This window comes from Homalodisca vitripennis, unplaced genomic scaffold (genome assembly GCF_021130785.1).
Source record: "Homalodisca vitripennis isolate AUS2020 unplaced genomic scaffold, UT_GWSS_2.1 ScUCBcl_6055;HRSCAF=13087, whole genome shotgun sequence".
In the NCBI taxonomy this organism is placed as follows: Eukaryota; Metazoa; Arthropoda; class Insecta; order Hemiptera; family Cicadellidae; genus Homalodisca; species Homalodisca vitripennis.
In genome coordinates this window covers 8,328-36,289 of record NW_025782170.1, presented here as the reverse complement: position 1 = coordinate 36,289, position 27,962 = coordinate 8,328, and the positions used below count along the sequence as shown (strand labels likewise).

The 27,962-nt window shown below is 33.8% G+C and overlaps 1 protein-coding gene across 1 annotated transcript; it reads right to left on the bottom strand.

Moving 5' to 3' along the window:
- Positions 1–27,426, bottom strand: LOC124373628 (WD repeat, SAM and U-box domain-containing protein 1-like; the record flags this gene model as incomplete). Its single annotated transcript, XM_046831982.1, has 7 exons — positions 27,377–27,426; positions 23,164–23,366; positions 20,675–20,904; positions 17,105–17,126; positions 16,499–16,566; positions 15,458–15,527; positions 1–117 (listed from the first exon to the last, which is right to left on the bottom strand). Coding segments are annotated over exons 1-7 (760 nt in total), but the record flags the coding sequence as incomplete, so codon positions are not given.
- Positions 27,427–27,962: the final 536 nt, after the last annotated feature.

Genomic DNA, 27,962 nt, shown 5'->3' with positions numbered 1-27,962 from the left:
CTTCACATATAACAGGATCTATCATGACTTGCTGTGTGATTGGACAGATCATGTGATTCGGAACATCAGCGGAACTCATCTTGAAAGCAGTGACAAGATCATCCAGCTGGACATCTTCTGGAATAAGCAAAATATACATATTACTACATTAAATTATTAATTAAAATATCAATAACTTTCTATCACAGTTTTATGTCAAAAGCGAGAAATTGATAACACCACTGTGGAAACAGAGAGCTGAAGTGAATTTGAATGTATGTATTAGTGAAGGTAATCTCAATTACTGCATGAAAGAAAGTTACTTTGACACTTACTGACAGGATTGATGGGTGGGGGAAGGGGGGGGGGACAAATTAGATCTGTTCTCCAAGAGCATTTAAATTTAAAACTAGTTGGACGCCCTAACAAACTATTTTCGAAATAAACATTACATTTATGTGTGGGCTTTGAAATCCATCATAAATAATAATTGATTACGATTATGAAAAATTAACCGTTTATTACTGGTGAACTATAACATGCTGTTCACATCTTATGTAACATTAATTATAGATTTATTCTTGTTGCGATTTTTATACTTTTAAGTGAAGAAACACAAATTATATGTAACGTCACGTGACAGAGTAGTTCAGCGTTGTCGTTGTGTTATTGCAACTGCAGACGAGTAACTATGCCGTTAGAGTGAGAGCAGATATGTAGGGAGGAAAGGTTTCGTACATGTGCTCTGGCGGAAAGAATATTATCTAAGTGTGACTCAAGCCACCATCCCTTGCACCTTCCAGTCCAAAGCCACCACTACCACTCTCACAGTTGCCACAATAAAGAGTGAGCTGCGGAGTTCTGAGCAGTTCTGTACTGTATTAGTTTGTCATCATTCGTTGTCACTAAGAGACAACGGCGGCCTAGGTAGTTTGGCAGTTTGCATATACAGATGAGCAGGCACTAGCCGCGGTTAATGAACAAAACCTGCTCCATAAAACCTGTGTTAAAAATTACATGTTTTTAAAATGTTGTTAGTCAAATTACATGCGCAAGATAATAACTTTACGGCTCCATATCACGACCAGTGCCCAATACTTTGAATGTCCGGTCAAGAGCAACAGTCAAGATAGTAATTTAATAACTTTTTCATATAATTCTAAAACACCATATTCAATTACAATACATGTATACCTATCTTGTATAAAATTTGGTTCTAATCGGATCATGAGTTTTCCGAGTTATGAATTTTAAAAGTTGCAGTTTGGTTAACAAGCCCCAAAAACTAGTACCATTTTTGTTGTTGTTATTAAGATAAAAAACTGGTAGTTATTGGTGGTGGAGTATTTGTTTTATATATGTCTAAACATAGAAATAAAATAGATAATTTTAATGTAACTCCCATTGTTGTAAATATATTAGTTTGTGGTCAACTTTCAAACTTGGGTATCAATGTGTACTGTATACACTTTCTGATCCAAGAATAGACATAAAGACAGCTTTGGCCTTGATTTGTACTTTAAACTTAACTAATCTGTATTTTGTTAATCCATGTTTTTCAGTTATAGATTTCATATAAACTGTGTTTTTTACAGAAGATTTCATTCATCCCTGTATAAGCTTCCTGGTGATTAGGTGCTAGAATGGTTTTTACTATAAAACTTTATACACTCTGACCTGATCTTAGCCTAATACCACTTCTACTAGCTAAGAAGTGCAATAAATAATGATTTTTAGGACTTAGTATTTCAAAAATTTCACCAGGACCCCCTAGCTGATCAGACCCTACAGTGGTTCCAGACAACCTCCCCCCCCCAGAAAAGATTCCTAGGTGCGCTAGTGTTCAGTGACGTTCAACACAGGAAGGGTAAGATATACATCAAAACCCTATTTTTAATAGGACACCTTTGTATGCTGGACAAAGCAGCAAAAACGGTCCAAACCCTAGACTCACAAAGCAAATCACACTTGAGAACTTCATACATGGTATTTCAGATCATCACCTAGATTTTCACAAGGTAGTTGTTCTTAGCAATAATCTACACTTCAAGGTGACCCAGGTGGGACCAACTGCTGACACTGGATGTGCAGGCCATGTTCAATTCATCCAGATGGACTGATGTGCGAGTTTATTGAAAGAAGACAATGAACATTGCCATTTGAAAAAGCTTATTTTTGAAATTGTAACAACTGTTTGTGATGATTTTATTTGACGCCATTTCAATACTTAATGTATTTGAAAATAAAGAATATTTGTATTTGTATTTGTATTTATTTGTATTTGTGCTGGCTGCCTTACACTGTATTCCCACATATGTACTTGTCTCCTGAGAATAGTTCTATCATTCTATTTTCGGGATAGACAGTGACACATGACAAGGAATGAAATATCAGGTGTAGCTCAGGGTTTGCCCTTCACATGACCCAATGGAATATTGCCTATGATGGCTTCATGTGTGAGGGAAATTGCCTGAGGCGAGCTTTCTCACTAGATACACACACTTAAGTGAAATCACCTGGTATATATAAAAGTTCTGGACACGCAAGGTCTGACTCTAGTGATCAAGAAGATAGAAATCATCCTTCTCACCAAAATAGAAATTTACACAGACATTCAAGTGTGGCAGACTAAAAATATATAGAGAACCAAGATAGGTTACCTGACTCGGCAAGAGGTTTGACACCAAGCTCACATTCTAGGGATCAGACTTTCAGCATGGCAGTATTGGCAGGATAATCCAATCGTTAGTAAAAAAAGATATTGCCATTTTACTATCCAATTTGTAATGTTTTAGTAAGTATTATGCTTTCTTACATAAATGTTATTTTTAAATATAATATTAGTACAAATACCAGTGAACTCAACTTAATTGCATGACAAAATTATAACTTACTAGCAGACCCGACAGACGTTGTCTATTAAAAAGTTATTGCAATATCTAACTTCATTACATGTACATTTAATCACACTTCGACCAATCGATAGTGTGTGTGAGTATAACATGAGCGAAGTGAAATGTAGAGGATATTTTTAAATGAAAACTATAACTTATTTAAAGTGAAGGTAAAAAAGTTGAAACAAACTATTTTATAACAGGTATATTTTTTCAATTTACAAACTTAATTTATCATAATGCCATTGAATGCACAATATTTTTGTTAATCCTTCAGGAGTGTGTATGCTGTCAGGTGTCTTCTGCTCTGACAGTGTCTGCTTTGTTTACATTGTTTTGTTTACATTTGAACTTTTCAGGCACATATTGACTTTCATTGGAAAATTAATATACTGATTAAAACTAGACACACATTGCATGTTCTAAAAGGCTGATTGTTTGTAATTTGTGTACTTAATTAATTGGTTACCTGTTTATTATTTATGAATTAAGTCATTGTAAAATTGGTAATCAGTTGTGGAAATTGTTACAAATAATTACTATGGCCAAAATATCCTTGTGGAATATGCGAGAACAATGTAAGGTCAGCTGGAATTTTATGTACAGGATCTTGCCATAAATGGGTCCATTTTAAATGTGCTGAGCTAACTCTACCTGATATAAAGATTATGGAAAAGGAAGACTTGTTGGGACAGTGGACATGTTCAAGATGTAATTTGAACTCTACTGAAGGCAGAAATATACTATCTTCTGAAAAATAGCCAAGAAAACTTTGAACAGTTAAATGGTTCCTCACTAGCCGAAGAGATAAATAAGTCAATTTTACAGGAGAATGAAGAATTAAAAACAAGAAACTCCATCAAGAAAAAAATAAAACTTCTATTTATGTACTAGAAACTTGAAGACAAGTTAAAAGATTATGAAGAGAACATTGAATCAATGAAAAATCTGTTTCATGAGAGAGAAAAGCAACTATTAAATGAAAATAAAAATCTTTGGAGCAGAAACTAAAAAGCGAAAAAAGAAGCAAATGAAAACTTTATTATATATGCTGAAGAGGAGGCCAGGGGCAATTTAAAGGAGGGCTGTTTTCAGTCTGGGAATTGTAGACGTTGTGTGATCTATAAGGAAGAAACAACAAAAATGCTTGACACAATACGCACCCTAGAGAGTATAATTAAAAACCCTACAAGAAAAAAGTTCAAGTCAACAAAAAAAAAGCAGAATCCTTCAAGTCCGAAAAAATTTGCCTGCTTTAATTGCTTTCCCCCTCTTACCTATAATAACACCTTCTGTTGATACTGAATGGCAGGAAGTTTACACAATCTCTGGTCGGAGGCAACAGCGAGCATTTAAAGCAATTCAGGCATTGTCAAGTCCGGATTTCACTTCAAAAAATTCCTTTGAAGTGCTCCAAAGTGATTTCGAAGGTGACAAGTCTGATGTAAGTGATTGTATCATCATACCTAACACTGTCAATACTTCAAACGTAGGTTCACAGACTCACACACTGGAGAAAAACCCATAGAAAAGACTCGTCTGCTCAAAAAGGGGAAAGATGCCACATTAATACAAGAAGAAGTAGCCAAACAAAACAAAAAACTGCTATTATGTGCTGACAGCCATGGCCGTGATTTAACATTTCACCTAAATAAACACTCTAAATCGTTGGATGCTGTTGGTTTTGTTAGGCCTGGTGGTTTGGCTGAGCAGATTTTTGAATTTTGATAACATTGATGGTGAAGAACTGGGTCCTAATGATGTGCTTGCCATTGCATGTGGATCTAATGACGTTTTCCGCAATGAAGCTCAAAGGGCAATCGATGCAATTAGTGAAACATTGGACAAATACAGCGGTTTTAGAATAGTTTTAGTAGATTTGCCCACTAGGCATGACTTAAAAAATTGGTCATGTGTTAATAAAGAGATTAGAAAATTCAATAAAAACCTAGAAACTATTAGTCAAGAGTTTCCTAATGTTTCTCTGGTTAGGGCTAGTGGAGCAGATAGATATTTACATACTCGCCACGGCATGCACTTAAATGCAAGAGGCAAGTACTGGCTTGCTAAACTAATTTGTGAGGCACTGGAGGAGACCAAGGAGATAGAAGTGTCTAAGATCTATGGTACAGTCGGCATCCGGGGGGGACTGTTTCACAGTTGCCTTCATCACAGGAACTTGCATGTTCTAACAACACTGGTGAGAGAGCACCACAGGATATGACTAACTCCAACGCTGATGGTGATACGTGTGCTACAGCCTTCACTTCGACTTCTGAGCTTCTCATAGATGGGGTAATGGAAGAGCGGGCCTCTTTGGAAAACTGTCCACTATCAGATCTGGCTGCACCACCATAGAGACGAGCCTCTATTCAAATAGTGTTAAATTTTGTAGAGGTGATTTAGATCTTGGTTTCCAGAGGTCTGGTAAGGATATGTGGGTGAATGTGCTACATCTTAATGTTCAATCCATAAGAAATAAAGTAAACGAATTAGCAGTGGTCTTGGATGAAGCCACTTGTGATGTTGTTCTAATTAATGAACATTGGCTCCTTGAGGATGAAGTAAAGTTATATGTGCCCAGTGGTTTCCAATTAGCTTCAGCGTATTGTAGAAGCGAGCCCTATGGAGGGGCCTCTATTTTAATTAAAGATTATATTAAATTTGAAATAATTGACGTCTCACATCTAACCTGCCCCAGACTTCTGGAAGCTGCTTGTATATATGTAAATACTTTTAATGTAATATTTATCTCCTTGTATAGAACACCAGATAGTAATAGTAACATATTTTTTACTTATCTTGAATATTTACTACATTTTATTTGTAATAGGAAACCCAAGAGTAAGATTGTTCTGGGAGCAGATTTTAATATAGATTTTTCAAAAGTTTAATGATGTTAATACAGTTATGCTCATTAACTTACTTAAATCTTTTAATTTATATCATGTCAATGACACTCCAACTAGGTATAATAATATTATTGATAATATTGTTACAAATCTAGATAAAAACTGTTTTAGGTGCTGTCTGTGGAATTACCAGATTTCGGACCATGAGATGATTCTGTTTAATTTCTGTGTCCCATCTGTAACCCCTATGGTGAAACAGATCTCCTTTCGAAGAGTAAAGGAAAATAATGTAAACTCATTTGCTGAACAATTATCTCAGTTTGATTGGTATAGTCTGTTTGAAATTACAGACACTAATGCTGCTTTTGAATACTTTATAAATAATCTTATGTGTTTATACAATTACTTTTGTCCAATGATTCAAAAGTCTGTTAATTTACAAAATAAAAAGAAAACTGGTAACTCCAAATGGTTTGATGAGTCTCTCCATAACATGAGAAATATTGTTAATACCTTGGAGATATGTTGAAAATACCAGCTTATAGGGACAATGTAGCTTTAAGGAACTGCTATAACTTGCAAAAGAAAATGTACAGAGAAAGAATTAAAGAAGCCAAAATAAGGTGTAATGATACATTTATCAATGAAGCCAATAATAAGTGCTTAGCTGCCTGGAAGGTTATAAAATTGGAAGCAGGAAATCATTTTAGTACTGATGATAATCTGCCACAGATAGCTCCAGATAAATTTAACGACCACTACATTAATATTGGTAAGGAAATACTTAGTAAGTATCAGACCAACAATAATAATAGTTTAAGACACAGTGTTTTACCTTGCTAATGCTAAAAGTTCACAGGTCAGTTTTATTTTTAAAGAAATAGACGAGAAACAAATATGTGCCATAGTTAAATCTTTAAAGCCATCTAAGTGTGAGGATATATATGGCTTATCCAATAAAATAGTGAAATTCATTGCTCCTCTTATAATCAAGCCCTTGACTTATGTAATTAATCTTAGTTTGTCTTCCTCACGTTTTCCAAATTGTTTAAAACTTTCAAAAAGTATCCCCTTGTTTAAAAAGGGCGATAGATCCTGTGTAGATAATTATAGAACAATAACGATTGTTTCGGTTTTTTCTAAAATATTAGAGACTTGTGTTAAAAATCAGCTCATGGATTTCCTAGATGTAAATCAAATCTTATCAAATAGCCAATTTGGGTTTTAGGCCGGGCTACTCAACAGTTAAGGCATTAGACAATGTTGTGTCTCAGATATTGACAAGTTTTGAGGATCATGAGTACTTGGGATTGACCCTGTTGGACCTCAGCAAAGGCTTTCGACAGTATCTCTCATGATATTTTATTAAATAAATTGCAGTATTATGGAATATGTAATGATACCTTACAGTTCTTCAGAACTTATTTGTGTGGTAGACTACATATGGTCAGTGTTGGTGGTCAAGATTCGTCTGTAAAAGAAGTCCTTGCTGGGGTCCCTCAGGGCTCTGTCCTTGGCCCCCTCTTATTTATTTTGTATGTCAATGACTTACCAATCAATTTGAACTGTAATACCGTATTGTACGCGGATGATACATCTATAATAGTAAAGGGCAACTGTGTACATGATGTTCTTAGTAACACTAATAGAGTAATCAATACAGCTTCTATGTGGTTTGAGTCTAATCTCTTAAAAATGAATGATAATAAAACTGAAAACATACTATTCTCTCTAAGAAGTATTTGAAATGCAAGAAGACTCTATATTGAAACCGGTGAAGCTCTTAGGGATAACTTTAGATTCTAAGCTTATCTGGCATGAGCATACAAATAATGTAATTTCAAAGTTGTCAAGAGTTTGTTTTTTACTTACGTAAAACTAAAGAGCTGTGTTAGTAATAAGTTACTTAAAATTGCTTACTTTAGTTTTTTTCATTCTCATTTGTTGTATGCTAACATTTTATGGGGTAATAGTGTAGGTGCAGAAAGAGTTTTCCTGTGGCAGAAAGAGAGCTATAAGAATTATGTTTTGTCTAGGTTATAGGGAATAGCCTGTAAATCATATTTTATTAAACAATAATATAATGACTCTTCCATGCATTTTTATTTTTCAAAATTTAATTCATGTACGAGAAAACGTAGAAGATTTTACAAGTTTTAACAATATACATAATTATCACACACGACATGCTAATGACTTAGTTTTGCCTACAATGAGATTAACCAAATACAGCAAGAGTCATAAATATTTGCAAATCAAGCTCTTTAACAAGCTTCCCGAAATGTTGAGGGTGTTAGATTTACAAACTTTTAAATCAAAAATTTCCAAATGGCTCATCACTCAGGCCTTCTACTCTGTAAACGAGTTTCTGAATTCAGAGGTAGCTATTAATGCTTAGCGTTTATCCCATCATATGAAATGTCCATACTTTTGTAGGCCAGTATATTTTACTGTGTTGTTTTTTTGTTTTTTAACTGTACATTATTGTAATATGTATTGTTTTTATGACTGACTTTGTCAATTCTGTAAAGAAAAAATGGCAATAAAAATGATTCTGATTCTGATTCTGAGTATACACAAACAAATTAGATGGTTTTCCGATAGGGCTAAAGTATAATAAGTGGCCACCATCACAATCGAATTATTGATATTTCTGAATAGCCTATCTAAACTACTAAAATGACGATCCGAGTTAGATTATAGTTATTTAAAGGCTGAAGTGTAATAAGCGGCCACCATCACAATCGAATTATTGATATTTCAAATTAGCCTATTTAAACTACCGAATTTCATTATCTTTATATATATTATATATTTCTTGTGTGTGTCTGTGTATGGGGCTGAACTCCTCCTAAATGGGTGGGCCATCTTGGAATGTTTTACATTGGATCCAGCAGAATGCGCTACGATCACAGTTTCAAATGTTTTCCGATTTTAATTCCAGGTTTTCCTGACAGTTTGTGCTGCTATCAAATTTGTGTGTTGTTTTGTAACATCGTTGTAATTATTGTGTGAGTGCTAATTGTAATATTACATTAATAGAGATTGAAGATGTTTGAAGTACATAAAAAACTATAGTTATTTATTGAAGTTATTGAACTCATTTTGCAAATTTAATGAAGTGAGTATATTGGTCGCATAACGTCAAATAACCTAAGTAGCATACAAATCAAAAGGTTGTGTTTCTATGTGTGAATAACTATTGTTAACAGTTTAGATAATCAAGTTTTTTTTAAATAGTTTGTTGTAATTTACATTTTTAATCTGCAGTCAAAATTGGTCACATAAGTTCAAATTAAGTAGCGTACAAATCACATGTATGAATTTAACTATTGTTAATAGTGTAGGAATTGGTTTTAAATTAAATTCTGTTGGCCAGTTCTGATACTATACTGTAATTTTAAACAACTATAATGAAATTCGGTAGTTTAGATAGGCTAATCAGAAAAATCAATAATTCGATTGTGATGGTGGCAGCTTATTATACTTCAGCCTTTAAATAACTATAATCTATTCGGATAGTAGTTTAGATAGGCTATTCAGAAATATCAATAATTCGATTGTGATGGAGGCCACTTATTATACTTCAGCCCTATCTGAAAAACCATCTAATTTGTTTGTGTATACTCCTGAAGGATTAACAAAAAAAAATTGTATATTCAATGTCATTACAATAACTTAGGTTGTAAATTGAAAAAATATACCTGTTATAAAATTAGTTATTTAAAATTACAGTATAGTATCGGAACTGGCCAACAGAATTTAATTTAAAAACCAATTCCTAAAACTATTAACAATAGTTAGATAGAGCTTCATTCAGTTTTGCTTGTACATTTGGAATATTTACATCATTTTGGATCAACGTGGTGTCATCAGCATACAGTATAGAGAAAGCTGACACATTATAACTAAAGTCATTCACAAACACCAAAAAAAGAAAAGGACCAAGGACAGAGCCCTGCGGAACACCTGCATAAACATCAAGATATTCTGAGATTTTTAACAGCAACCATTTTTTTCCTATTCTTAAGATAACTTTCTATTACTGACAGTTCTTCATTTACAACACCATAATGTTTAAGTTTTTGACATAACATAACATGAAAAACATTGTCAAAAGCCTTACTTAGGTCTAATAGGCTAGTACCAACCACCAGCTTGTCCTCAAAGCTGTTTTAAAATATAGTCTACAATTTTTCTCAACTGCATCCACGGTTGTATGTTTAGGCCTAAAGCCAAATTGAAAAGGATACAACAAATTGTTGGTAACAAAGTATTCATACAGCTGTGCCACCAGGCAAGACTCGATTACCTTACTTAAAATTGGGACAATTGTGATCGGCCCGATAATTTTCAGGACAGTTCATATCTCCTTTCTTAAACATAGGTGTAACTTTAGACATCTTTAGGCAGTCTGGAAAATATCCTACAGTAACAACTAAATTTACCAGATAAGTAAGTGGTAACAATATAACATTAATTATATTTTTAAGCAAAAAATTGGACAAACCATACACATCCTCACTATGTGAGCCACTCATTTTATTGACAACACACTTTTACCATTCCTTCATCCACCAACTTCCATTTAAATACATTATCAGCATTAGGCCTAGTAGAATTTGATAGCAAGTCAGAGTACACTGAGTCATTTACATCAATGAACCTCATCCTGTTTATCATTACTGTCAATAGACAAATTAACAAAGTAAGAGTTCAATTGGCCAGGTGAGATTGGTATACTGCGTTTTGTTGAGCAATTAAGATTACATTCTCTTTTAGCAACAAACCATGCAGCTTTGCATTGGTTATTGGAATTACTGATATATCTATTGTTGGCAGCTACTTTAGCCTTCATGATTTCCTGCTTATAGAGTTTTTTAAAAACTATTGTAAAGTATGTGATCATCTTGGTTCCGAGTAATCCTCCATTTATCATATAGAGCTAGAAGTTGCATTCGCCTATCTAGTAATTCTGGCGTAAACCAGTTTATTACATCGCATTTCTTAGATCTAGGTATCACAGATATCTTTGGGCAACTAATATTAAAATGCATGGTTAAAATATTTAAAAAACTATTTACAGCAATATTTACATCTTTGTGATACACACAAATTCCAGTCAGAATTACTTAAACATTCAACTAGATTACCTAACCTATCTTGTGACATGAGACGTTTTTGGCCAACTTTCATGTCATTGGGCTTAGGCCTAATAGTACTGCCATCCCGACTATGGCTATGTTCATTGGCCAGATAAAGGCTAACCCAAATACCTGCGTGATCAGATATTACTCCTTGGTTCAACAAAACTATATCTAGGTTTTCTGCAGCTAAATTAGTAGCTATATTGTCAAGGCAAGACTTAAACCTAGTTGGTACAATTATTTGTACAGTACAAATTAAAGGATCTAAAAAGATTTAAAAAATCAAGAGTTTCAGAGTCACTAGCTTTCAATATATCAACATTAAAATCACCCGCCAGTATTACATGTTTAAAATTTTTTGGACCCTTAGTAACAATAAGCAAGTAAACATTCTAGGCTAAAAATATAAACAGTCCAAACTTAGAGTCTGGCGTGCGATACACACATATAACTAATGCATTCGGTTTACTTAGTCTAATGGCAGTTGCTTCACATATTGCACTTTGACTATAGCGGGAAACATCAATCATTTCATAACTTATTTTCTTTCTTGACATAAATTGACGAACCACCAAAACCCGATTCTCGGCAAAAGTACCCGGCCAGTTCAAATCCCTCAGGAATATACAAGGATATTTCATCTTTAACTAACCAGTGCTCATTAATACAAATAACATCGGTTTGTTTGAGAGCCAATATCGCCTCAAGTTCAAATAATTTATTGCGCAATGATTGTACATTGAAGGTACATACACTTATACTTGGCCTAGGACCCTTAATATTTGTAGATAGGTTTTGATCCAATACGTCTATGAGTTTACTAGGCCCACTTAATGGGGTAGGCCTAAAAAAGGTTTTATTATAACTTACTGTTCTACGAAGAGGGTTATATTTTTCGAACACTAACACCTCGAGGCCACAGGTTAGGATGCATAAGTTCCTCACCCAATTCGAGCGGTACACCCACCTTGAAAGAGTTGTAGTTGCTGTACCTAGTTTTTAATTGTTCACACTGATATGTAGGTGCCTCTTTTAAACTATTAAGGTATTCAACTAATGAGTCAGCAGTAACATCTGTGTTCCAACCCGACATGAAAAGCCATAGTATTCTTTCTGCAGGTTTAATTCTCACATATTCTAAGGTATTCTCACTTACCTCTTTTGTACCATAAATTACCTTATTTCTTTTAATTACATCACTGTAGGAATGTTTCATCATAGATGAGTTCTCTTTCCCTTTTACTTTTAGAATTGCGTTTGCATCCATACTAGGCAGTAACTTACTTGGAGGATATTTCTTTTCCTGTGAATTATTGCCACTTTTATTTAAAGTGTCGTGTTTTTTGTTGAATTTAACTCCTTTACTTACATATTCGGAGTTCCTGTAAACCCGGTTATTAACTTTGTTAACCTCACTACCTTGTTGACATGGTCATGATGTGTTTTTGATGTGTTTACTAACATATGTCCATAATCCATCTGATTCCAACATTTCACTGTCAACGGCAATTGAAGTATCAATGCAACGGCCTGCAAGAGTAGAATCTTTGTCATCAAGGCCCTCCACAGATTCGACTTCACTTGAAAAAATACCAGCACGCTCACTATTGTTCGTCTGTGAGTCACTTTTGACAGAATTTGAAATTGTCATATATTCTTCAACATGTTGTTTGAACAGAGTCATGTCATTCCTTAACCTAACATTTTCCGACGACACACATTCAAGCTTCTTCACAATTTCAGCATTGTCATTATTCACTATTTTAGTCAGATTAATTAAATTTTTTACTGTTTCATTTAGGGATAAGAAATCCTCAACGTCACATCCTCCTAGCCTTCTATACTGTTGAAGAGTACTTGAATTGTAGTGACATGTGTGATATTATCATTCGGACTAGTTAAGAGTTTTTATTTCATTATTGGGGCTTGATTGACGATGCCTATTGTACTGTTTTTTGTATTTAATGGCAAATAAATCTCTTGATTCTTGATTCTTGGTTTATTCACACATGTGATTTGAATGCTAATTTGAAATTATGTGACCAATTTTGACTGCAGATTAAAAATGTAAATTACAACAAATTATTTTAAATCCAATTAGTTAAAACTTGATAATCTAAACTGTTAACAATAGTTATTCACAAATAGAAACACAACCTTTTTGATTTGTATGCTACTTAGGTTATTTGAGGTTTATGCGACTAATATACTCACTTCAATAAATTTGCAAAATGAGTTCAATAACTTCAATAATTAACTATAGTTTTTTATGCACTTCAAAACCATCTTCAATCTCTATTAATGTATTATTACAATTAGCACTCACACAATAATTACACGATGTTACAAAAACAACACACAAATTTGATAGCAGCAGAAACTGTCGGGAAAACCTGAAATTAAGATAGAAAAACATTATGGCTGTGTTGTAATATTATAATGTTTACATGGAACAATTGGTGAAACTTTATCTTTGCAATCTGCATTACACTACTGATCAAGCACTTTATAATAACGTAATATTTTTTACAATTTAAATGTAAGCAAATTTTTCTTCCTCTTTGTTGAACTTAAGCTGAAAGTGTTGACAGCTGTTAAGTAAACAGTTCACTTTGTATTACGTGTTGTAGCGCAGTCTGGTGGATCCAATGTAAAATATTCCAAGATCAACAACAATTTATTTATAAATAAAAAATTAATTATATAAAACAATGTAAATTGGACCGAATTGTGAATCTAAACCATTCCTCGGATCCACCTAACGACACACAAAAAGTTTCATTAAAATCGGTCCACCCATTTAGGAGGAGTTCAGCCCCATACACAACGCACACAAGAAATATATACAGAGTGTACATAAAGTCCTGCAACGGGTATAATATTTTCTGAACGATAACGGATAAATCAACAAGATCTGGTACATCAACACTACACCTAAAAATCTAATTTTTGAAGGAACTATCAGTTTTCTGTAATATCATGGGGGACGTCCCGCAAGGAGTCAGAAGGAAATCTTAAATAGGAGCATAGGTCAATATGCACATCATTTTAAAGGGCTTATCTAGCAGAATTTAATGCCACAAACCGCACTCAAAAAGATTTGATCCCGTACAAAATGGTGGTTGTTCAAAGGTTTTACTTGGTTACATTTTATTAGTAGCCATAACCCCAGTAAAGCAAAACTGCAACCAAACGAATACTGCAGCGAAATACTACATTATGCTTGTCAGTTGTACAGAAGTGAATTATGACGTTAGTTATCCTCAAGGGTTACAAATCTGGTCCTAATATATTGAAAACGGGGGAAAACCTGATAACAGTAACAATTAGAACAATTATGTTTGGGTCGCAGTTTGGACTTTCCTATTAGCCAGTCTATTCATAGTAGGCTATTCTAGTTTTCTTGTTTTAGTAGTGCTGTCCAACCTTTCTATCAGTGCGCTTTAGTACAAAATAGTTTGTCATATTGCTTGTAGTTCTTCAACTACACTATGTCGCTTGACGAACGTGAGCGTATAACACTTCTTATGATGGTTGGTTGGGAAACAACAGACGATCACGACGAGGAAGCATGCCATTTATTTAATGACTACTTTCACGAGACGCAGCCAAATTCTGGAACAACTGTAGGGAGAACTGTTCAAACGCTTTATAGAAATAGGAAGTGTTTCCGATCGTCATAGGTCAGGAAGGCTACTGCGACAACCGAAGGCAACTCTTTAGATGTATTGCAGTCATTTATTGAGAACCCGCAAGAGTCCCTACGCTCAGCAGCACAAACTCATGACATCTCTATTACGTCAGTTTAAAAAAATTCTGAAAGGGTCTAAATTTTAAGCCTGTCTCCATTAGATTATTTTGTTAGGGGTTACCTTAAGGGCAACGTCTACAAAATAAAGCCTTCAAAATTTAAATGAACTGAGACAAAGAATACTTCAAGAATGTCAGACGATTCCTCAAGTTGCCATGCAAAATTCTGTTAATAGTTTTTATGTGCGTCTTTCCAACTGTCAAATAACAAGAGGTGAAAAATTCGAACATTTACTCTGAAAACATTTGGTAAGTAAACATCTTTTTTAAATAAAACCTTTGAACAGCCGTTATTTTGTACTGGATCAATCTTTTTGAGTGCAGTTTGCGGCATTAAACTCTGCTAGATAAGCCCTTTAAAATGATGTGCATATTGACCTATGGTCGTATTTAAGATTTCCTTCTGACTCCTTGATATTACAGAAAACTGATAGTTTCCTTCAAAAAGTATATTTTTAGGTGTTAGTGTAGATGTACCAAATCTTGTTGATTTATCTGTTATCGTTTAGAAAATATATATATACATATTATACCTGTGCAGGACTTTATGTACACCCTGTATATAAAGATTGATAAAAATATACATGCATACTAAAGTTCCAGAGCAAATACTTGGGTGCCACATTTAAATATTGATGTTTAAAGCAACCATATGGCTAGTACTTTCATACATTGAATTTGCAACCACACTGCATTGTACTTGGTGTGTTTTAAATATTTGTCCTACACTATTTACTTAATCCTCAAAACCTTCTCAATATAGTAGGTAGGTTACCTAGAGTCAGTGCTTCAAAAGAATCCAAAGCTTCATCAGGGTTAACAGCATATTTTCCATTAGCATCAGACTGAAACAGACCATAATGATGTGTTAGCCAAAATTTAAATGTATCTAAGGTGTGAAACACCAATTTAATGCGAATGTTGAGTTCAGTGCTTAGTGTAGTGTCTGAAATCTGACACTGTCAAAGACTTGACTCTTGGAATCTGGAGTCATGTTCATTTGAAGAGATCTGAAGGATTCCAAGAGGATTACTGCACTATGTACATTTCGGACTCAGTGAGACTATCATCAGGTAAATCATTTGACTAAATATCTTTGTAATTTAATAGTACGTCAGAATAAATTTTTTGTTACAAAAATGTTTATGTACATCTTTTATGATCTAAGATTTGTAATAAAAAAAGACACAGCATTAAAATGCATGACCTTATACTTTAGTTGACAACTGTGGCCTTGGCTGTACTAAGAAGGGCCAATCACACGATATTTACAGGAAAGAGCATCTTGGATTTTAAAAAAATTAGCAATATGGCAGAGTTGAATTTACCTTGCCTTGCCACTGTAAATTTTATAAACAGTCCCTTAGAGTTTTAATTATTTACGTTCCAATACATAAAATATACAACATGTTCTGAAAACTGTATACACATTGTTATTTCTTCAAAATTCGTAATGTTTTTGAAAAAAATGGTTAATGCCATAAAAAGTTCAAAAATGATTTCAAGTTTAACTTGAACTTTATAAAATTTAACTTGATAAAATTTGAAGAATAGAAAAAGTATATACAAAAAATAACAGCCATAATTTTTCCCCACATTATTCTGAACAATCTCGCATATAACACAATAGCTAACATATTAGGTTATTTGAAATATATTATATAATTTACAATACAAGTAAAAAATATATATACACCATTCCTGTATATTTATACATACTGTTGAATAAAGAGACTGAATTGAATTGAATACTAGATGAAAGTGGCAGTATATGCTGTGATGAATGTAATGGAGTTTAAAAGATTAATGCAGTTACCTCATGTTTGTTTTGCAGCGATATTACTTTAGGAACTTCCCATATGATGACTGAAGAATCCAAAGAACCTGAAAAAAATAACATTATAGCATTATAGCATAGTTTTTAGTAATAATTTTGTTTGAAATCACTAACAATGTCCAACATTTTGTAAAGAGTCTTGTGTTTCAGATTCATCACTAAAAGTGTTAATCATAGGACCTGTACAGAAAGTAACTGATGTTTTGAAATAAACAATTTTGGACCAACATATCCTCAATTCTTTTCCTCTCGTTCTTTTTGGTTTTTCACTTTCGTGGGTGTGGTGCCAAACACTGACACTTTAATTTCAATTAATTTGTAATTTCAATTAATTTGTTAATTTATCAAAAGCAGAATTTTTGAACAGAAAAATGTTGAACTTATGCAAAAGTTGATTAAATTTAAAGACACAAATAATAGGATGAGTAAAGAAAAAAAAGCGTTACTATACGAAAGCAACTGCCACTATTGAACTTCAAACAAACTCCTGATGTAATTACCTACTCGTTTATGGTTAACAAAATACATTAAAAGGTACTTCATTTACAAATCTTTATTGTCAAGTATTTACTCCAAATATGTTACCTGTAGCAAGGAAGGGTTGCATCTGGGGAGAAAGCGCAGCAGGTTACTTGATTCTTGTGGTAGCTCAGTTACATTCAAACATTGACCATTTTGCTGCAAACCAAATACAAATACAATTACTCTTGATTGTCAAAAGTGTTACAGACCCTGGCTAAGACTGTACATGTTTGTCACTGTGTAAATAGCTAATTAATTATCACAAGGGAAAATCTACAACCAATTAATTGAATTTATAATAAATAACCTTCACGAAGAAAAATCGGTTACTAGCACTTTTCTTGACCTGAGCATGGCTCTTGACTGCCTCAACCACGATCTTATTGTGAAGAAGCTTTAGGGATTAGGGACTTGGGGTACACCTCTAGTGGTTTAAGAGTTACTTAAATAACAAATGGCAGATTGTAGAGATCAAGCATACTGTAGAATAGTCAGTTAATACAGTGGTATCTGCAACCATGAGGGTTACTAAGGGTGTACCACAGGGCTCAATTCTTGGGCCTGTTCTGTTCATTCCTGTCTGTCTCCAATTTGCCTAAGTATTTGGATGCCTATTGCCACCCTGTCATGTATGCGGATGATACTGCTCTCTTAACCACCAGGAAGTCGGCAAAAGATCTTGAAGTTACTGCTTTTATTTCTGTTAACATTGCGCAGAAATACTGTGAAACAAATTACCTCTTGTCTTTAACCCTAGTGTTGGCAATCGACGACTATTGGTCGGTGACAGTCCCGCAGAGGTTAGCAATCGACGATTATTCGTCGACAGTCATGGCGTCACTATTTCACTTATTATGATACGTAAACTCGTCGTACCAATGTTATTCAGACACCACTGCAAACATTAAAATCCTGTCCACAGACAGTTTTTTCAATAGTTGTAGCGAGTGGACGGATGACGCAATCAGCTGTTTATATAAAGTGGGAATTTATTTTCAAACCTGTTGCTACGGTCCGGCACAGTTGTTGACTGACTGTATTGGTTATTTTGTTCATTTATTTCGTTTGTTAACTGTAAATATTGATTGATTATTCCATAAAACGTGTTTATTATGATCCTGTAATGTTCTTATGTGAGTAGTTGTAGTAAATAATACTAACAGTGTATTATTTGTTTACTATATTTAGATGCATATCGTACTTTTGTTTTAGCCCAAGTCAGAAATAAAACCATTACAAACAAATAAACAAACTAATTATTTAAACTAATTATTAAACTAATTTATTTTAACACTGTAAATATAATTTTTGTTACTTTATTCTTTCTGTTTAAAAAGTTTCTTTTGTAAAAAGAATTACGTTTTTGGTTACTAAATTTCAAATTGATAGTTGCTGTTTTATTCAGATGGGTTTTAGGCACCTTTTCAAAATTTTCACACATTACTTTTAGTTTCTTTGTATATATTCCAAAAAACCTATATATTTTCAAAAACAACATAATATTTGACAACTTTTGAAGTTTCAAAGTTCTAGGAAAAAAATTATTTTCAAACCATGGTCCCACGCAATCAATATAAAAAATTTGGATAAATTATTATATAACAAAAATACACCAATTACAAATTCACGTTATCTGAACAGAATGTTGTTTTCCACTGTTTTCTGAAAAAACAATGTATAATATAACATAATTGCTGTTATATACGTATTTGTTTAACTAAAAAGAAAAAATACCTTATGCAACACACAAAAACGGCCTGCCATTAACAAGTGAAATGACTGCCACTACTAGGGTCAATGAAAGAAAAAACAAAGAAAAAGAACCTAGGACGACTGAAGATCAGTATCAGAGCCACCTAACATAATCACGACAAAATCAATAAAAGTATGTATGGGCGACTGCCTCTCCTGAAAATTCCCATGTTTTACTCGCTGTGCAAAAAACTCAGCACTGGAATTTCCGTGCTAAAACAGATTAAGACCACTAATGCTGACAAAGCCACAAGTTCTACTACAGAATACCAGATAGTGCAATCAATATCTGGTTGGGGTTGCTTTTTTAATGTCACAGCTCTTAATGATACCTTTCCTGAAGACAAGGCAAATAGTAATAGTTTTGTTTTCACCACACGGAATTGTAGGCATTATGATTGTGGTGTTACTCAAGTATTGGGGATATCTTGTAATCAGGGAAAATAATCATACAGGAAAAGTAATCAGCATCCACAGAAAATATGCTGAAGATGGTGATATTTTGGGAAAATTTTACAGTATGTATATATGACTGATGACTGAAGGGAGTAGTAACAGTATTTTTAATTTGTAAAAAAATAATTTTCATAAATCACAAATAATTAAAAAAAAAAACATATAATTCCTGAATATATAACTCATATTATAGATATTGTAAAAAATCACATTCATATTTTTCAGCCAATTTTCGCGTATGGCCTAATTAAAAAATTGGCTATTGTGTTTTAAAACCAATACAAGTAACTTTATTGATTATAATTAACATTTTAGCCCATAAATTTATATTATTCAGTGCTTAAAACTTTAAACATTATCAATGCTTTGTATAATGCCTGATTTCTCCTTTGTGGTGAAACCACTAATTGTTTAGCATTGTGCATGTTGTTTGTTAGTGCTGTACTTTACCAATTAGCATACTCACATTTACTAAAGATGTGCATCAATGATACAATCTAATATTAAAATTGAATGATTTCATACAAATTCCAATGCTTTGTTTCACATTTATTATCGATTATGAATGATTTGGAAAGATAACAGAAAAATGGACCTTTTCCATTGTTTATAAGTTAAAACAGCAATTCAAGGACTTTCATTTGTCATCTTCTTTAGATGTTGAATTCTAAAACATGAGGTTAACCTTAGAACTGGTGATCCTGACAGCTACAGCATCGATCAACTGGAAATCAACAGATCATCCATTGATTTGTATAGTTCACTGTTTTCACTCATGTAAGAAGGGTGAAAAACAATATGATTTATATGTTGATGGAAACGTGAACAGCTAAATACCAAGATATGTTTATTTAATTCTATATGTTGCCTGTGACATCAGTAGTAGATGCTTTCCTGTGTTGTTACTAACCCGCTACCTTTTAACGGTGCACAGTCTTCTTTACTTAGTTGTTTCAGGGTAAATACAACGTGTTGAGTGAAAAAATAAAGTTTGGTAAAATTTATGTTTCCATGGTAACGAATTATGAGTTTCACCTACTATTCCTATGTGTATTTACTAGTCATGAATTAATTCAAATAGTTTATTTTATTACAGAAATGGGTACACATTTGGATGTAATATGAATAATAACAAATCAAGTTAACTCAGTCGGAAAGAAAGAACACAGTGACGTGTGGAGTGCAATGATGTGGCAAAGTGCAGCACTAACAAAGACATGCACAAAGCTAACAGAATCAATTGTACCACAAAGGAGCAATCAAGCACGATACAAACAATTAGGATCAAAGTATCAAGTACTGAATATTACAATTCATAGGCTAAAATGTTAATTTTATTTCATAAGTTACTTCTTTTGGTTTTGAAAAACCATAGCAATTATCTTGTACCAAAAACAATTTATGGATATTCTAACCACTGTTTACATAACCCTCACCATATTCCAAATCCTGGTGGTGCGGTCGATGGCAGTGGAGGCCAGAAACATCAGAGGATTTGCTGGAGAAGCGGACTTGAGTTATACTGCCTCCGTGGCCTCGCATGAAGAACATCTCCTCGAACTTCATCACCAGATCATCGATCGGCCACATCTTAAAGACTCTGACAATGCAGTCATTGCCACCGGTGGCTAGGCGGTATCCTCGGGCAGAAGATGCTGCAAAATATTTTTCATTAAACTACACATCCATATTTCTGAGAGTCTACAATAACTTGCAACAAAGATGTACTGCTACATAATGTTTTTATAATAATAAAAACTAAAGTTAGGAGGAGTCCATATATTAACCAACCACTAAAATATACTACAAAATGTATAATTTTAATTCTTTAATGCACTAAAATGTTTATATGATTAATGAAAATCATAACTTTAACAGTTAAATAATTGGTTTTCACAACAAATCATATATGACTGACAAAACTAACATTAAAGCCTTACGTATCAGACTCCGCTAAAACACTGCTCACACAATAAAATCCTTGAAATATATTGGCTTCACTGACATTGGAAGTTTTGGTTTTAACATCTGACACTGGCTGTGTTCACCTAAGAACTAAGATGACTGATCGTCTAGAGGTTTGCACGCAAGTTGCACTTGGTAAAACCAATGCTTCAAAATGCAAATATCACTTTGGGAGTGTCGATGGCCGAGTGATCTAAGACACTGGACTTTCGGTCTGGATTAGAGATAGCGCAGGTTCGAACCCTGTCTGTGACCGTTTGCACTTTTTATCAGTACCATCGACTTTGTCCTGTATCGACTCTCCCCCTTATTCTGTTTGATAAGATCCTCACGCAGGCCAGTAGCCCATGAGGACGGGCAGAATAAGGCATAAAAGGAGATCGGTTACTCCTTAAAAAAAAAATCAACTTAATCTCCATCCTCCTGGAAATTGAGATATGGAGTCTCCCAGGATCCTGAATCAGCACTTGATTGGTTCTAATAAACATGAATGATATTTGTAAGTAGACGTAATGTATAAATGAGACGGGTTATATGTTTGAACAATTGCAACGAGACAGATGACAAAATTGTTCTGGCTGTAATATATGATAATCACAAAAAAAGGAATGTTCATAAAGGATAAAAGAATAAGCCACACTGATGGAATGCATCATGGTAGCGTGTACATAGAACAGAAAAGGTATTTGGCTGCTATTAACATGATAGTTATTTAAAGTCGTGTACCTATTCATACAAAAAGAAAGAGAAAAGAAACTCACAAACTGTTTTAAATCATTTATAGTGTAGACATAGCTTTAATATATATTTAACATATTTTATTCAATATCGAATCCTCAATTCTATTTTTTTCCAAGTATTTACTACACCCCATTTCAGTTAGTGATGTGTCGACGCCGAATCCAGAGTCTCGAATCTACCGAATATTCAACAAAGATTCAGATTTGAGAATCGATTGACAGGATTCAACAATCGAATCTACAGAGACTCTGCACTTCATTAATTATAAGCTAATCAGCAGTGCAAAAATTTCCATTCACTAAAAAGTGTTTATGTCATACTTTAGGTCTTTAAAATATTAAACAGATAATTTAATAAATGAATTGTTTGAGTATTGTAAACAATATTTTTCTTGCAGTTAGTATTTCTTATATTTATGTTCATGAATTGCTGCAAGTCTGCTGCATCTATTCATGGATGACAGACAGCTGATACTCATTACGAAAATTACTGATCACGAAAGTGTGATTTTGTTATATTTAGTGTTTTAAAACGGACGTTCGTTACTCAACAGGAAACAAACAGATGATCTTAAATTTTTGTTTACTTCAAAATTATTGTAGTTTCATAAATATTTTCTCTATAAAATATGCTATGTTTATATCTTGATTTTTTTCAAGATAGGGGGTGGTTTGAAATTTGTAAAAACATCTTTTATTTTAAATAATTTGTATACGTGAAATAAATGTACGCCCATATTTGTGTGCAGATTAAAGACATATATTCTGGAAGCCTACATTATAATCTATTACATTAAAATAGAAGGTAGGAGATATGAAAAAGTTTTTAAAATATAGGTATTTCTTTGAACCTATGCAAATCCCTTTAAAATATATTGGTATTCTTAGATTACTAATTATGTTATCAAATGGTCTCAAAAGGTTTAAGGATGGTAGAGAATGGATTGGTAATAATTTTTTTGTCTAAATCATACTTAGGCTAAAAAGAGCTACTAATATTTGACATTTGAATTTCTTAATCAGGAATCTATTTTTAGGAATCAAGATTTGAAAACCCTATTTTGCCCGTCTCTAATTTAAAAAAATAAAATGTGTAATTGTGACAGTGTTTATGCCATTGGTCAGTATAAATAAAGCCTTTCTTACATAGCATTAGGCACAGTGATAATATTTTATAGTCTAGTGATTGTGTATGATTGAGTAGCACACCTTTGTCCTTGATGAAGTTGTGAGAGAAGTCACAGGAGATAACCCCAAGGTCATGGACATTCTCCAAAAGCAGCTGGCACAGAGAGCAAGCAGGATTGGACTTCCAGACCTTGAGTTGACCAGCGGCACACCCGGTCGCCAGATACTCCTGGTCTGGTGTGAAAGCCACGCAGTTGACTGACTCTATGTGACCAGGGTAAGCGCTGTCAAACACATACCAAAAACAATGTACAATTGTATGAAAAAATGTACATTTTTGAAAAAGTCCTCACAATGAAGAAAGAGCATATAATAATAGTTTAAGAACAGAACAATTATTGTTCTGTTCTTAAACTACAGAAAACTCACAATATACTTTGTTGCAATAGTGAGTGATTGATCTTTTGTTTGTGTTAACCTTCATAATAGGAAGGTTATTAATACAAAATACAGTAGAAGTCCGATTAATCGAGCTAAACAATACTGGGACTACCTATGATTTGGAAAAACTGTTCCATACCCCTGCACATAAGAAAAAGGACTTGTTACCTTTAGCGTAATTTTTTACACACTTCCTACAGGGTTATTAATTAAAAAAGGCCTTGATTAACCTGGTAGTATGGATAATAGTAACTGTATTAGTGTACAGTTAGTGTTATGTTTAATCTGCCTTTTATACTACTTTTATCTCAGCTAGAAGTGACATGTTCTTGTACCTGATAGGCACAATATAACTGAAGCCTAGGTAGCCCACCAAGGGATAATTTTCGGTTGCAGTGACGGAACTGAGGTATGTAAGACATTTTTGCAAATGAAGAGTGGTTTGGGCCCATGGAGACATAAAGCCAATACAGAAGCCTCCGGCTTAAGTCCTCAAGACCCCACCTATCACACGTCTGCATTGTATCAAAGACCATTTCCCTATGGCAACAAACCCTTTCCAAATGGGCATCCCAAGTTCAGGACCCTATCAAGGATGACGCCCAGGTACTTGACCTCAGACTTTATCTTGATAGAAGAGCCTCTCAATAAGAATTGACCAATACACGCCAATTGACACCTTCTTGCAAAGTTAATGACGGCCAGCCATGGTGGGACTGACACTAAGGCCCATATCATCGTACCAGTTCCCCATTCATGTTCAGAGCAGTATTGGTCAGTTCCATACTGTTGTGTTGAACTTGCCACTCACAAGAATCACACTGTTATCTGCATACCCCTGTGCAAAGACACCACTAATGTTTAAAGACACAAGCAGGTTGTCCGCAACCAGGTTCCACTGAATAGAAGAAAGAACGCCACCCTGGGGACAGCATTTTGTAGTCCTTGCACTGACACCTGCTCCCATAAGAGTGGTAGTAACAACCCTTTCTGTTAGTACGGCCCTAATCCAGTCACATATTTGATTTGTAGAGGTATTTGATAATGATGTCAGGTTTCAGGCATGTCATTTTGAAAACTACACTCACATTGGACAATAGAGAATTAGCGAAAATCTGTATAGTATAGGAGTACAACAATTGTGATTGAATGTTCTTGATACAAGCATATCAGGTCATAATCTTAGTGTTTTTCTCTTCGTATTCAATAATAATAAATTGTTAATAGCTATTCAAATATTGATTTCCAGTTCAGAATAACTAATTAGTCAGTTGGAAAAAGTTGTTGTAATACAGGGTATCAATTAAGTCTGGAACCTCTTTTTTAATTTTTTGAACAATAATAGAAAGAAATACCAAAGTTCACACGTGCTTACTGGTGATAGTAACGCACACATCTGCCAAATTACCGACCGGATAATCCCTTTGAGGGACGGTCCACAAGGAGTCAGACAAAATTCTTAAATAGCAGCATAGGTCAAGTTTGGTATCAAATTAAAGGTCTTACTTAGAAAAGTACAATGCCGCAAACCGGACTTAAAAAGGTGGATTCATTCAGTAGTTATAGCTATTTGAATTTTAAAAACAATTGAACAATGTAAATTATTAATTATTACAAGTAAAACACCAATTTTTAAGTACCTGTGATCAAAGTAAGTGTTCAAAATGTTCCCCTACCATCATCTGGCAATGTCCTAGGCGGTTTTAAAAGCCATCCACTGCATTTTGAAGGTAGTCACGAGGAATATCTTGAGCTTCTTGGACTATGAGATTTCTTAGGTGTGCCAAATCTCAAGGCTTAGTACGATAAGCTATTTGAATTTTAAAACAATTGAACAATGTAAATTATTAAGTATTACAAGTAAACACTAATTTTTAAGTACCTGTGATCAAAGTAAGTGTTCAAAATGTTCCCCTCCCATCATCTGACAATGTAGTAATCGAAGCCAGGAATCAATAATTATTACCAATAACACAACACTACTGTTTAGAATGTGAAAGTGACAGATTGAGTCATACACAGCATCCACAGAAACTTAACGTTTGGGCAGGTATTATAGGAAATCAAATTATGGGCCCATTATTTATCAATGGTAATTTAAATGGTGACTCGTATCTAGCAATGCTCCAAAATGAGATAATTCCTGCACTACAAGCTGCTCTTGGTCGACAATTTCAAAGAATTTATTTCCAACAAGATGGCGCGCCACCACACTTTGCTCTCCTTGTTAGAGAATACTTGGATACAATATTCATTCACAGATGGATTGGAAGACGTGGTGCAGTAGAGTGGCCTGCTCGTTCCCCTGATTTATCTCCGCTGGGATTTTTTTCTTTGGGGATACCTCAAAGATAAAGTTTATCGTACTAAGCCTTGAGATTTGGCACACCTAAGAAATCTCATAGTCCAAGAAGCTCAAGATATTCCTCGTGACTACCTTCAAAATGCAGTGGATGGCTTTTAAAACCGCCTAGGACATTGCCAGATGATGGTAGGGGAACATTTTGAACACTTACTTTGATCACAGGTACTTAAAAATTGGTGTTTACTTGTAATAATTAATAATTTACATTGTTCAATTGTTTTAAAATTCAAATAGCTATAACTACTGAATGAATCCACCTTTTTAAGTCCGGTTTGCGGCATTGTACTTTTCTAAGTAAGACCTTTAATTTGATACCAAACTTGACCTATGCTGCTATTTAAGAATTTTGTCTGACTCCTTGTGGACCGTCCCCCAAAGGGATTATCTGGTTGGTAATTGGGCAGATATGTGCGTTACTATCACCAGTAAGCACGTGTGAACTTTGGTATTTCTTTCTATTATTGTGGTTTAAAAATTAAAAAAGAGGTTCCAGACTTAATTGACACCCTGTATATAATTCTTTTGTTAAAATTTAAAAAGCTATTGAGATTATACTGCACAGTAAATTTGCGATATATTATAAAGTCCAATATAATTATTATATGAGTATCAAACCATAATCTTAATTGACTAGCAATAATTTCATTATATACTTGAAACACCTACACATTTAAGCTACATTCTTAAAAGCTAAAGCATGCGTAATAGATGAAGGTCATGCTAACGCCTGCAAAATTATTCACGTAAAAGTCAAGGTCACTTCTGTGGTTTCCCAGAGTGTACTTCCGACACTAATACAAACCCTGCATTTTTATTGTTATTCTGAGAAAACACTTTTTGCTGGTAATATCATTTCAACACTATAAAACTTAAATACATTTTAATGCTAAACCACTGAAAATACGTTTAGTCACTAATCCGAATTGACCCTATAACATTGTCCCGTTATTTCTATGTATTTATGAAATCTAAATACTTTTCTTTCCTGTTATAAAGATAATGATTTGCCTAAATGTGCCATAAAAAAAAAAAACTAATTCACAGAAAACTTATAGTAAACAAATCTCTCAAAAACTGTTAAAAACTGACTGCCAGTTTAGACCAAAATGACTGTCAATTGCTGGGTTGAACTTAAACATAAAGTACATCAGTTAACTGATTTTTTTATTTATATAGTACGAGTGACCCTCATGTTTTAAGTGAGGCAACCCTTAATTAATTGTAACAAGTTTTATATTATAAGCATTCTTAAAATTTTGCAAAATCTCTAAACACAAAAATAGATAGGCATAATAATTTGCAAAACTTGTGGGTTTAAAACAAATTTGAACTAATCATACATTTTTTTTTCTATTAGGTAGGCACTTTTGGGTTTGGGCCCCAGGATTGTATTTTTTTATTAAAAATGAGTTTTTTAACCTTCTTAGTGTACCCAGCCAATCCCAGCATGAACTACAATAAAAAGCTACAGAAATCTAAAGTACTAACTGGGAGATGGATTGAGAGTTTGATAGACCAGAGGTAGGCCTTTCCGTCATTTCCACCGATAGCCAAACAGTCTGTGGACGGAGAGAAGCGCGCGGCTCGTCCACCTTGGCTGCTCAGATGGAAGGGCTTATTGATCATCTCACCATTCTGCAACACAATACACATATGCCTTACACCTCCATATATGTGTTGAACAAAATGTGTTATCCATCAAACCACGAAATCAATCAATAAACAATTAAAGCCATTGTTTTCATAGCACTGGAGAGTGGGGACTTTTGACCTATAAGTCAAACTTTTGTTTCTCATTGTTAAAAGGTCTTCTTTTTATTTATCGTCACTCCATTCATCAAAGGCTCTTTTAGCTTTACTAAAAATAGAGAAGAAAAAGGGATCACAGGATAGGCTAATTTTCCTTTTCACATATAAAATCTTCCGTCATCACTTCCATTAGACCAAAAGTCCATGTTTAACTGTTTAGTTCATAACAATTTATAAGCAATCTAATCTCTTCCTCAGGTAGATAACTACCCTAATATATAAACAAAAATCTATGTTAAAATACACAAATCATACCTTTGCATTG